General features: G+C 40.6%; 2 protein-coding genes across 3 annotated transcripts in view; both read left to right on the top strand.

Annotated features, from left to right (window-relative positions):
* On the top strand, window positions 1-9,222 carry LOC141916187 (semaphorin-4E-like). Its single transcript, XM_074808420.1, is given in 14 exon segments — window positions 1-293; window positions 701-745; window positions 748-845; window positions 1,176-1,235; window positions 1,421-1,525; window positions 1,675-1,774; window positions 1,943-2,053; window positions 2,360-2,511; window positions 4,910-5,132; window positions 5,599-5,714; window positions 6,134-6,300; window positions 6,500-6,552; window positions 7,616-7,637; window positions 7,639-9,222. Coding segments are annotated over 14 exon segments (1,983 nt in total). The 5' UTR covers window positions 1-190; the 3' UTR covers window positions 8,267-9,222.
* A 270-nt stretch (window positions 9,223-9,492) lies between these two features.
* HOMER3 (homer scaffold protein 3) overlaps window positions 9,493-13,365 on the top strand; it is a 29,910-nt gene continuing 26,037 nt past the window's right edge. The window contains exon 1 of one of the 2 annotated variants that reach the window (XM_074808426.1): window positions 9,493-9,870. In XM_074808426.1, the coding sequence (XP_074664527.1) occupies window positions 9,806-9,870 (65 nt within the window). In that variant the 5' untranslated portion in view covers window positions 9,493-9,805. Of the gene's footprint in view, window positions 9,871-12,400; window positions 12,996-13,365 lie in introns of those variants that run through there. The other variant, XM_074808428.1, reaches the window with a different exon arrangement.

Raw genomic sequence — 13,365 nt, forward strand, 5'->3', positions numbered from 1 at the left:
CTGGAAGTAGTTATCTGAACGGAAAATGTAAGAGGTTTTGACAAGTTTCAGAAAATATTTGAAGGCTACCGATACTTTGGAGGGCTTCCACAGGACATTTTCAAGAACCATCAAGAGATTCCTGCCTGTAATTATTTAATGACAAGGAATAAAAACTGGGAAGAACTTATTTCTAGTTGAACCTCTAAAAATGGGTTGCACTGCTGTTCTCCTTTATCTTGTCTTGCAATTAATACAAGAGACAAAAGCATCTGTTGTGAACTGCATTCCCTGAAAAACAGTAAAATACCAAAGTAAGTGAAAAATAATAATTTCACAAGCAGAAAAACACAGCAGAATGTTGGGAGTTTATTTTTTATTAGGCATAGAAAGATTGCTATGGACTGTTTCACCTCAAGTGTTGCAGATGCACTCATCCAAATGGTAGTGAGGAACGCCTCAACAATAGTTGCTGTAGCTGGAGGTTCTGGCTTATAAGTAATAATAATAGTGGTGTTTATTTTCCTGTAATAAATTGGGAAAAGAATAGCCATGCATTTATTCAAATACTTTCATGTTATTTAAAAAATATTCTGGAAATGTGTATGAGCTTTTGCCTTTGTTCTGTTACAATTTGTTTTCAATCTGGAATTTTTATTACATAACGCTGTGATTCTAGTGTTAAGTGTTTTTAAAATAACTTATCTTCTATGTGTTGCAGCTGGAAGTATAAACACTTTTATGAAAGAAGGATTATCCAATGTTTCCATCTCCTTGTGAATGAAGAAGCCAATACCGTATTTGTTGGAGACAGAGATGCAGCATTTGCTCTTGACTTGAATAATATTTCTAGAGAAATAGCCAGGGTAAATTAAAGACTTTTTTTTTCCCCATACCTTCTTTAAAAATTACTTTGGTTGTGGTTTTCTTAATTTGAACATAATGTTCTGATTTTAAATGTATAAGTGTACTATTTCAAGGCTTGAAACTTTATCACAGAATCTTTTTTTTTTTTTTTTTAAGCAAAGCAATGCTTCAGGTTATTTTTTATTCCTTGTATGTTACGGAGATACATAGAAGAATACTTATTTACTGCAGTAGGTTCAAAGTTAGGTTTAGTTAGGGGTTTTTTTCACACATAATTTTGTGGGAAAAAGATTGCACCATACCCCCTTACAAGTATTTTTGGCTTTTAGGAATACTGGTTTGCTACACAGGAAAGGCAACTGGAATGTATTCCTAGAGGAAAGGACAAGGTAGGAACATCTGTTTCCCTGTCTAAGTTACTAACTAAAATGAAAATGGCTACAGTATCAAGCTTCTTTTTAATAAATGAAGTAAAACCAAATTCATTTAAATCTGTGGGGTTTTTTCGCTTGCTGCTAAGACACCAGGAAATTTTCAGATGCCATCCACTACACTTTGTAAATTTTATTTTTAGTTTCAGATAAGATGCCAGAACTACATTCTCTGCCTCCATAAGATAAATGACTCCGACTTACATGTTTGTGGAACCAACGCGTATTACCCGACTTGTGATCATATGGTAGTTATGTTTGAATACATACGGACCTGTCTCAAAATATTCCTGTTGAAAATTAGAAACTTCCCTAATTCTTTTATAAAAGTATGAAAGATCAGAAAATTACTTATCAAATCTTTTTTTCATCGTATTTAAATGATTGTTTGCCATAGGTTATCCATGGGACAAACATAAGCTTGCAAGGAAAAGTTGAAGAGAGCAGAGGAAAGTGTCTGTTTGAACCAGCTCAAAAGCACGCATCTGTTTTTGTAGGTACTGACATGCAACTTGAAATGATTTTCTTAATCTACACTAAATTTTTGGATACCATGACCCTAATTCTATTTTTGCATTCAACCTCAGGTTTTTTCCTTATGATATGTCTTTGCATTTTTAAAAATAAGTACTTTATACTTTTTTGTTTCTTCCAAATCTTCACAGATGGGGAATTTTATTCAGCTACTTCAAATAATTTCCTGGGAACAGAACCTATAATACTCTGCAGTATGAGAAACCCTGTAAGAACAGAGTTTAAAACATCATGGCTAAATGGTAAGAAGTTTTTTATCTATTTCAGTCTCTTGAACTTTAATTTGGTGTATAAATTCTCTCTAGAATGTAGTAGTATGTTATGTGTTGATTTTGTAGTGTGAACTTTTGAACTAAGGACAGAATTTAAAAGAAATTCTCTTTCTCTTCTCCTTCTCTTAATGTTTAATAGATTCATAAATACTTTCCAGCCCTTTTCTTGTCTACTAATCTGCAAAAAAAGTTCAATTAGACTTAATTTTAAAATATCTGCCATTTATGTTTTTCTTGGAATAAACTTTAAATGTTTTGTGTATTTATGTGTTTCAGAACCAAGCTTTGTCGACATGGAAATAGTGCATGAAAGTGAATCTAATCCAAATGGAGATGATGATAAAATTTATGTGTTCTTCACTGAAACAGCTGTTGAATTTGAATTCTATGACAAGATTCTGGTGTCCAGAATTGCCCGTATCTGCAGAGTTAGTATCTGTAGCATAAAGATTTTGTTTAGTGTATTTCAGATGAAGTCGAGTGATTAACAATGGTATCTACGCTGGCTAACCAAACAAAATTCTGTCACAGGCATTTTATTTCTGGACTAGCTTCCTCTTTTTCCTGCTAGAACAGAATCAGCTGTTCAGGTTGCATTTGAGATTTAAACCTTTTTTCTTTGCCTTTGCACTGAGATTTGTATTGAAAAGCCAACTATGTTTTTTCCCAAACCAATGCTATTAGGTGAAAATTACGTCTATTTCTTTATTTCTACAGTGTTGATGTTATTTCTTCATTTAGGGTGATCTTGGTGGAAAATGCATATTGCAGAGAAGATGGACATCGTTTTTAAAATCCCGCCTTTCCTGTTCCATTCCAGAATTAAATTTCCATTTCAATATTGTCCAGGACATCTTTTTACTCAGGAGAAGGAAGTGGCAGGACATTATATTTTATGGAATTTTTTCCTGACAATGGTGAGATAGAGGGCTACATATGACTAAACTTTGTAATGCACTGAGTAAGGGTTCTCACTTCAGTGTGAATAGTCTGAGTACAGCCTTTTGGCTTTAACTCAGAACAAGAAGCTACCAGCTACTTACGCTGCGTGTTTTAATGGACCGCATTTGTTTTTCTTACAGCTTGATCCAACTGAGCAAACATTATCATCTGAAACAAAATGTTTTTGGTTCCTGGGCCAGAGCCTTCAATTAAAGACTAACCAAAAGCTTCTCTTAAGCCAAGTTTTTAGAGTTATGTTTTCTCTAGTCGGATGGTGGGGCAATTAAAACTAATTACATATAAAATTACATAATTACATACACAAAGCCCTGGATTCTTCTGGTCTTTATAGCACTAAAGGAAATAGCTGACATTTCAAGGTGCAGAATTACTCTCCTGTTCCAAAAGAAATATCTGTCATGGCCTGCTCGTCTAATGTAATGTTCTGTGAAAATGAAAGCAGACTCCAAACAAATACAAGTTTTAGCATTAACTAGCTTTTTCTTAATGCTCTGACTAATGAAGAAAAACAAGACAAAGTGGATCAAAACTTTACATGTCAAAAAATACCGATGACAAAGTAGCTGTGAGTAGGTAATTCTCATGTTTTATAAAAGCATCAGAATTGTGGGAATGCAGCACAGTCAGCACTGTGCAGCTTAACCTGCTGCCACCTATTTACCTGTCAGTTTATGCCCACTGGAGCTAATGCAAGTTTTATTTCTGGTTATGGCAGGTTGGGTTCAATGTGTCCTAAAACAGGAGTTTGTAGAATATTTATTCCTTTGGGTGGGGCAAAGAGATTTAGGCTTTGTATTCACTGGTAGAACTGAAATCACATCAGTGTCTGATCCAGACACTCCCAAATGTCTACTTCAGTTTTCAGTCATCATTTTGAAAAGCATTGTAATTGGAGGCAAAGAGGAAAAGTATTGTGTTTTTCAGTAAGATGAGTTAAAGGGATTAGAAGAAGAATTAATGGTCTGTGTCAGAAGTGTGGAGCCAAAGGGAGGAGAATCCTGTCAAAACATTGATTACCATAATACTTGGGCTCATCTGTCTGTTCACAAGAAAGGTTGTCAAAAGGTCTCCATTCTCGAAGTTGTTTCAATTTATTTGAGGGCGGTTACTTGATTTTTAACAAAAACATAATTAATACCGTCTTTTATGAATGTCTTTGTTTTATTCTCTTAGTGAATCATGAAAACTGCAACAGAGAACTATTTTTAGTGTTAGGTATCTTTTGACTAATCCTGAAAAAGATACAGCAGTGTGCACTGTGGAGATTGGATTATTTTACAGTGTTTCTTTCTATATAAAAGCCAATAAAACTGGCTTTTATTTTGTGTGTTGTTTTGTTTTTTCTTCCAAGGGGAAGATTAGACATATCAGCTGTTTGTGCATACAGTATGAAAAATATTCAGGAAGTCTTCTCCAAAGGAAGCTACAAAGGACCAGTAACTGTAGAACATTCCCCTGTTAAGTGGATGGTATATAGGGGAGAAGTGCCAGTTCCACGTCCTGGTGCTGTAAATATGAATTTTCTTGTTCTAATCAAAGAACAGCCTCTGGATTATCTTTTTTGGTAGCAAATCATTAGCTCATGTTTTACCAATATAAATGCAGTGTTTACAATCAGCAGAGAGATACCTGCTTTCTCCTTCCATCCTTCAAAGGTTCCTTGAAAAGCTGCCTTGCTTACAGTTCTGCTCCACAAGGGATGTGGGATTATTATCTAGTTCATATAGTGTGAGGAGAATAGTGATTTTTATCTTTTGACAATAAGTAGAAATAACCGAATGTTTAGAAGGAAATACACCTTTTTATATACCTCGGTGAAATGTAAAAGCAATTGTAATCATGTTCCTTATGTTTTGTTTCTAGTGCATTGATAATTTTGCCCGGAGTGTTGGGTATAATACTTCTTCTGACTTGCCTGACAAAGTTTTGCAGTTTGTTAGAGATCACCCTCTAATGGATAATTCTGTAAATCCAATTGGTAACAGACCGGTGCTACTGAAGAGAGGTTCCAGCTATACCTGGATTGTAGTAGACAGAGTCACTGGCCTAGATAAACAAACATACAATGTTATGTTTCTAGGAGCAGGTAAGTGCTTTTATTTTAGGAAAAAATAGTATACATTTTTATGTATTTTGTTTCAGAATTCTTTTCTGAGCCTTCAAAAAAGTGAAAGTTTCATCAGCCCTGTTTGAAGTTTTGCATTCAGAAGCTGTCTTGCTAGTTTAATATTTTCATCCCAGTTAGATTAAATGTGTTTGGCTTGTTGGACATTAAAAGGCTCTCTTTAGAAACTTTCCATATCAAAGGAGACTTGACATAATAATATTTGCAAATTCAGGGGTTGTTTGAGGTCTTTTTTTCTCCCCTGAAAAAATCATTGCTTCTCTCTTATTGAAAGAAAAAATAAGAATCGCTTTGAAGAATTTTAAAAATTCCCTATGCCCAGGAATGTCTTCTGAATCTCTATCTAAATTCAATGTGAATTATCAGGCTAAAATGTTATGCTATGTTTAAACAAGCTTATCTTTAGAATACATTTCATTTTATATAGATGATGGATATTTGCATAAAGCTTTCAATTGTGATGGGGAAATGTTCATTGTGGAGGAGCTACAGCTGTTTCTGTCTCCGGAGCCTGTACAATCTCTCCGGCTCTCTTCTGAAAAGGTAGAACTTCTGTCCCTGCATATGGAAAGCAACTGCTGAAATAGCTTGCCTCAGGCCTTGCTCTTCTGTGTTGTTCTTCTGCCTTTTATAGAGCCTGTAAATGTCTCATCATTCTGCTTCTATCGTGTATTCGTTAGTAATGGAAGCACGAAACATCTTTTTTTCTGTAGAAGAAGAATTTGTGTGTGTCAAAGTATAACTGAAACAAGACTTCATGTTCGTTAAAAAATTAGGGGAGGAACTCTGTCATTGCTATGGAAAGCTGGGGGTTTTCTCATTCATATCACCATTTATTCTTACAAGATTTTTAGTTTACTGATATTTTTAATAAATACCAGAAAATCTTACAATCCCTGTTAGAGAATAGCAGCTTAAAATCTCACTCGCTGTTGTAAAAGAACTCCCTCCTGCACTTCCAGGGAATGCTCTACATCGGGTCCCCATCTCGAGTGGTGCAGGTCCCAGCGTCCACGTGCCACCGGTACAAGCACCGCTCGGATTGCGTCTTGGCACGGGATCCCTACTGCGCGTGGTCGCAGGCTGCTGAGGAATGTCTTCTGCTGGCGAATCAAACCGCTCAGACCGAGTAAGTGAAAAGCTACTGTTTCAGCTGCACGCCTGAGGTGAGATTGCTTTATCAGTGCACTTGTAATGGCTGTAACACAGAACCAGGGTGATTCCTAGAAATGGAATGGTACAAGCTGGAACACTTCTTGTCTGTGTTTTCATCTGTTTGGTTTTGGGGAGGTTTTGTCTTCGTTTTTGGTGGTTTTTTTTTTTTCCAGGAATTTAATTCAAAGCGTGAAATATGGGGATGCTTCCAGCTGCCTTAGTGTAGGTATGTGAATGTTTGTTTTACAAAAGAATATTTTAACTTCATGGGACCAAAATGCTTGTTCAGTTTGTGCGCACTGGAATTCTTGCGTGATAGAAAACCACAAGAATTAAAATAATGTTGATTATTACTTTTGAACTAACATTAAAAACCACACTGAGCTGGTATTGCCTAATGCTCTTAACCCTCTCAATCGAAATGTCAGAACACCTCAGTTCAGACTGAATCTCTGACTCTCAGGGGAGACATAAATGTGACCCGTTGGAAGTTATTGGTGTCCCTCCCACACCCACTTTGCAGAAATCATGCGACACATCAACACATCAGCTGTCCCATTAAATCTGTCACTACTTCAGGATGCTGTTCTGCAGATACATGACATACTACCCAAGAGTACACTTAAAAAGAAGGCTATTTGTTATCAGCCATTTAAAATTACTTTTATTATTTTTAGTGGGAGTTGGATATGAATTACTGTTAATGTAGAACTGCAGGTGTGTGTGATCTGGTATTATTATGCAGTAACTTCATAATGAGTTGCAAGATACACGGCTTTCTTCATGACACAAAATGTATCTCTTACCCCCACTTATGTCTCTTTAAAGGCAGAGTTGTCTTTAGTCTTGTATATTTTAGACTGCACGACAAATGTTAATCAGGCAATCAGCGGGACAGAGCTTTCACATAGCTGATAGAAGCATTGTGTAGACATCAAAGCATCTCTGTGAAGAGATGTCATTAACCAGTATAGAGGTTGAGGCACACAAAGGTGAATTTGTTTATGCATGACATGTACAGGTGAGGCCAAATCAGAGTAAAATCTGGAAGTCTTAAACTTCTAGTCCCATTTTCATTGTGTTACACATCAGTGGGAATAAGGCCAGCAAGATGTCACTGATAGTCAGAGATGTTAGTGATGGGATTTCTTTGTCTTCACCCCTTACCTGTTTATTACCCATTGTCAAGACTGGGGAATTAATTTTATATTTATTTGAATATGTATTTGGTCATATAAGTTAAACTAAATCCCCAGTGGTCTTTAAAAAAAAAATATTCATAATTTCAGAAAAGAGTGTGAGAAAATGTCTCTACATTGGTTAACAATGTTCATTTGAAGTGTGCTCCTCTGTCGAATCTGGCGAACATAGTGTGGAAGTTTAGTGGGAGCAGACTTCAGGCCGAGGACTCTAAATATCAACTCTGTGATGGAGGAATAGCAATATTTAACATAACAATCGATGCGGCTGGATTCTGTGATTGTCTCTCGGTAGAGAAATCCAAAGGGAAGGAATTCCTTACCACTGTGGCCCGCTATGCCCTTTATGCCCAAGAAAAGACAGAGGAAGCAAATGTTATTGCCACAGCAAATAAGCATAATGAAGCAGGAGCTGAGTGTTTTCAGTCTTCAGTACCACCTTCTCTACTGAATGAGGCACCAAAACAGGAATCTGTGGACAGCCAAATAGAGAAGCTTGTTTTAAAACTCCTGGGGGCTGGGTTTGCTCTTCTTTTCTTTTTCTTGTTGGTTTGGAACTTCTACAGGGGCCATTTATCTCTGCCTTGGAAGAGCAGAGAAACCAGGTCAAAAACCACCGGTGCAGCTGGCCTGGGAAGTCCAGCACCAGCTACGGAGGGGTCAAGCAGTGTGAGGAAGAGTTCAGCCATGCAGACGAACATAGCTGGTGTTAATGAATCGGTGCTCGCGAGCTTCTCTTAAGGAGCGCAGCGCCCGTGCGCAGCACGGTGCTGGTGCTGCCGAGAGCTCCGGCAGTCTGCAGCTCACAGAGCTCTTCGGTTGAGATGACATAACATTTCCTGTTCAGGAATGTGGAATGTAAATTTGGGTAAGAGTCAGAAACTCTGAATTGAAGATGACAAGCTGCATTGTGTATTAAATAGATGTGTTACCAGTTACTGCTTTTAAAAGCACAATTCCTTGTTTGGGTACCTTTTTGACATGATAGAACCATAAGAATAAATTTCTTTCAAAAATTGACACTGATCCACTTTTTTGTCATGTTGGGGTTGCCCAATTACAGAAATTAATACTTCAGAAGCTATTAATACTTAGCATTTAGTGCTTTCACCTTCAGACTTTCTGTTTAATCTACGAATAGCAACTAATTAAGTCTCCCAGTGCCCCAAGAGGTTGCTACTATCCTCATTTTACATGTGAGGTTAAATTACTTGTCACTGACCATAGCGAGTATTGGTGTCAGATCTGGTGCTTTGTTAGAAGTTCCTGAGTCATCTTCCTGTATTTTATCTTTCTCTATTTTCCTCTCCTTTCCCTTTATTTAGGCTTTCAAAACACTTTCCATGCATTTATTTTTCTAATGTGTTTTTAGTGACCTTTATGATACATCTTCCTCTGTCCAAAAATGTCATTTCATGTACTGCATCGTTGTTCTGACTTTATTTCTGAGGTGTGGTCAAAATTCAGGCATTGTAGCTCCTTTTGTTAAAGGCCACTGAAAGTTGAGCATTTTTTCTGAGACACTTCTTTCTTTGTTTTCAAATAAATGTTCTCTTATATTTTCTTGTTTGAAAAAGAACACGGGTTCCTGATCACGAAAATCCCTTAACAAAAGGCTATGCTGCCTCACTCTGTCTCTTGCCAGACATGCATAAAGTACAAGGTTGATGCTCTTTTAGACACAGACAGCTCATTTTTTCCCAGTTTTTACATAGCTATGGAAGGAGAAACCTGCTTGGAAGTGGATCCTCCTATGTGGAAGTCTCTACCAGTTGTAGCAAGACCCCTGCTTTCCAGTTAAACAGGAATGCTTGGAAATGAAGATGAGGTGTACATCAGAGATAATTGGATGGGACGAAAAACCAGATAAGTGGCTATTTGGTGTTTTTTCTCCCTTAAAACATAAATAGGTTAAGTTTCTTTACACTGGAGCAAAGTCACAGTCTCTTTTTTTTTGAACGCTTGCTTTCTCCATGGATCAAATTATTCTTCTGTTGTGCTTCATAACAACAGGTTCTTGTGTATTATGTGCAAATACCATAGAAGGAAGGTTGAGGCCACTCGTTGAACTTGCAAGAAGCAAATTCACGCGTTACTGTCTCTGTTCCACTGCTCTTTACCAACACAGCGATGTCTGCGCTTCCCGTGGAAGGACGTCAAGGTGGGGACAACACCAGCCTTTCTAGCAAGGGGAAGCCAGAGGCACAAAGTGTGAACAAGAAAACTATATAAAATGGACGTCTGAAAATTAGAAGACTGGATAGTTGCTGGCAAACTGTTATGCCAAGACCTGCCTGGCTGCGTGTCAGCGATTGTGTCAGTGCAATGCAGAAACAAGACCTGAGGTGTGTATCTTGTCTCGTGGTTTGAAAGGGAGTCTGCTTCCTCGCAGGGTTCCTTTCCCTGTAGTCCTACTCCCTGTATGCAAAGGGTTATATCGAAATTAATGATGCAGGCTGGACAGGGGTGTGTAACTAATAACATAGGAAAGGATCAAAATTTCCATTCTTTTCTTTGGGGACGCTTACTCTCTTCCCATAGTGGAAGGAAGTGCAGATGAATATAAAACCCCATTTCAGAAAATCCTCACAAGGCTACCAGCATTTGGTTTTAGTTCAATTCCTGCTGATCTAATTACCCTAATTTAAACATGTAAAATAATTAGCTTCTAAGAGAAGTCGTAGATAAGTTACAGTTAACAGGTCGATATGAAAGATACTGTGCCCTACTTTCAGTAGTGTCTTTGGAGCAGTTTTAGTCCTTTTGTCATTGGTTGCCACGCTGCACGGCAGAAGGACAGCGAATATGGGGTGAGAGGAGTGCTGGTGCTCCGCGCTGCGACAGAGCAGAGGCAGCCCTTGAGCTGCTTGTTCAGCTGCCAGCTCAGGACAGCCACCCAGCGCTGCTCCGGCTTGCGCCCTGCAATGACTCTTGTGAGCGTACCCCAATATGCTGTGGAAACACAAACCTTCCCCGTCGCTTCTAACCTCGCTCCAGCTTGCTTGGTGCCAAAAATCTTTTGTGCTGGCAGCTGCTGCCATTGTTTCAAGCTGAGCATTACCTCAGTGTGCTCCAAACATGTCTTGATGTCAAACTTATGGGCAGCAAACCATAACCCCAAGCACAGGGGCAATAGTAGTGGGGACACTGGAGACGAGGAATTACACCCGTCTCACTAAACCTCCCTTTGAAATACGTTATAAAATAGGGTGGAGGTAAAACGCTGAAAGTGGAGTATGGGAAGTGGTGTCATTGCTAGTGTTTATGCTGCTAGTATTGAACTCTGATATGAATATTGCTAAATTATGAATGCTACTTCCACCTTTTAGTGTAAAATTAGTAGTACAGAGCTTACTATTTTGCTGCAAGTTCTGAAGTTATTAACCCATGGAGAAATTAATGTGCAGAACTGTCTGGGATTAACAAAATCTCTCTTGGGAAGATTTCCTATTAAAGTGTCCTGATAAGTAAGAAGTGTGAAGGGGACTGGGATCATCCAGCAGTGACATAACTCAGCTGAGTCTGCCCATGGGAAGCTTCGTGTTAGGGTGGTGGCATATTTTAAGGCAAAACTGAGGCATTTGTGGGAATCGAGTGAGGAGCGTTGGTGTTCAGTCAGAGTTTGAGTGCACTGGTAGGGGTGTCTGGGAGGAAATGCGGGGATAGTTTCCCGCCAAAGCCAAGCTTTGGGTTCTTTACTAGGCATGTTCGTACGAGACGCTCGCACTGTTACTGTCTTCTCTACAAACCGTGTAAAGCTTGTCTGCAGCTTCAGAGTTACTGACTTGAAGCCCAGAGTAACTGCACCCTGCCCAGCACAGCTGATAAAGGTCAATTCTGATGTTTTTCACAAACACGTTAGAATAGGTGGTGTTCATGTGTGGGCCCACGCTGGGGCGGATGCACATTGGGCTTTAGCTATGGGGCAGAACACGAGCAGCACCCGGAGCCGCTGCCGTTTGCAAACCTGTTGGATATAACCCTGAAAAGGAGCAGACGAAGGAAGGTCCCTTCCTGGTCTCGCCTTCTGTTGCCTTCATGAGGCTGGGCTGCTGCTGCTTCTCTACCCTCATGATTAAAAATACATCTTATTCCTAGACTGACCCGTTCAGTGTCTGCTTCCAGCCTGTGGAGCTTGTCACGCCTGTGCTGGCTAAACAGAAAAGGACTTGTGTAGAAAATTTCTTTCCACCATGAAGTTTTTTATGGTTATGATCAAGTCAGGCCGTGTCCTTTCTTTGATGAGCAGGTGAAGCGCTTTTATTCTTCCGATGCAGAGTGTGTTTTGTTCTCTCTCAGGGCTCTCCTGTGAGCCCTTTCCAGTTGTTCAGCATCCTGAGGGGGTGGGCAGAGGGTTCCCCAGGGGAGCAGAGGGCCTGGTCCTGGTCCCGGTTCCTCTCTGTGCCTGGTTGTCAGGGCTGAGGGCTGCGTTAGCTCCTCTGACCACAGCGGCACGCTGGGAGTGGCTGATGCTAATTATCCACTCCGCTTCCCCAAGCCTCTTCAGCCTCCCTTCTTCCCAGGGTATTTTCCCATTTCATCAAACTGTATTCACGGCTGACGTTAATTTTCCACTTGTATAAACGACTTCATAAAAGACAGAACAACAAAGAGCGCCCTATTTCTGATAGCAGCTGTCTAGACTAAGATGAAAGAACGCGATTTTTTTTGTTGTTGTTTTCACGGGCAGGCAGCGCCCAGGACGGTCCCAGCGCAGCGCCGGGAGCTGCCGGGTGCCCCGGCCGGGCCCCGGGGGCGGCGGGCGGGGGCCCGGGGGCGGTGGCGCAGGGCGGGCTCTGCCCGGCAGGTGGAGCCGCCGAGCCGGCCCCGGGCCCGGGAATAAAGTCGGGAGAAGCAGGGGAGAAATGTGACCGAGATGGGGCAGTTGGTAGAGGGAGGAAGCGGATAGGGAAGAGGGGGGGGGAAAAAAAAAAAAAAAAAAGAGAGAAAGAACAAAGAAATCACGATCCGGAGTGCAGCTGCACTTCTTGGGCTGCGAGGGGAAACTTGCGGGGCTGCCGGAGCAGCAGCCGGCTTTGTCTAACAGGGCTTGCGAAAGCACCAGCTAATCCTGCTGCTCCCCTCCCATGCTGAAGGGAAGGAGGGATCCTGGGAGCCGGAGAGGGGGAACCGCCGGGCACTGCGGCCGGGGGGCGCCGCCGAACTTCCCCGGCGAGCGCTCCGGGCTGGGGCTGGGGCTGGGGCTGGGTGTGGGCGGTCGCAGCCCGGGGGGGTCCGGGCGGCCCCTGCCCTCCCTGCCCCGCACCCTCGCGGATTACGGGGTGTTTGGAGCCACCAGCGCAACTAGCAAGATTTCAAAGTGAAATTCCGGAGGAAATTTAAAGAGCATCCGGATCCGGAGAAAGACAGAAAGAAAGAGGAAGGGAGAAATAAATCAAAACGTGGAGAGAATCTCAGGCAGCTGAAGAAAGGACGGGAGAGAAAGAAGCTGACACCCGGCAGAGATGGGGTGAGACTTGAATTGCTTTTATTATTCATGGCCACTCAGCTATTTTTAAGGTAATGACAAAAGAAATGAAGGGTTTAAATTGCATTTTGTCTACATTGCAAGGTTTAAAGTTTAGACTTGCCTTTTATTTTATGGGTTGGAAAGTAGATAATTGCAAGTCTCTGCAACTTCTTTAAATAAACTTGCATGTAAGGGAAACCTCTAGTGATCTATATGTTGTATGAAATCCAAACTGGGAGGCTGGGTGGGAGGACTGGAGTAGGGTTGTGTTCACAAACTTTTCCAGAAGTTAGAAATTAGGCATTTTGTTTGGCTGTTGTGACTTTGGCATTCAGTAAAATGGATCCTGTTTGCATTTCTAAATGGATAA

The sequence above is a fragment of the Strix aluco genome, chromosome 29, assembly GCF_031877795.1.
Source record: "Strix aluco isolate bStrAlu1 chromosome 29, bStrAlu1.hap1, whole genome shotgun sequence".
Lineage (NCBI taxonomy): Eukaryota > Metazoa > Chordata > Aves > Strigiformes > Strigidae > Strix > Strix aluco.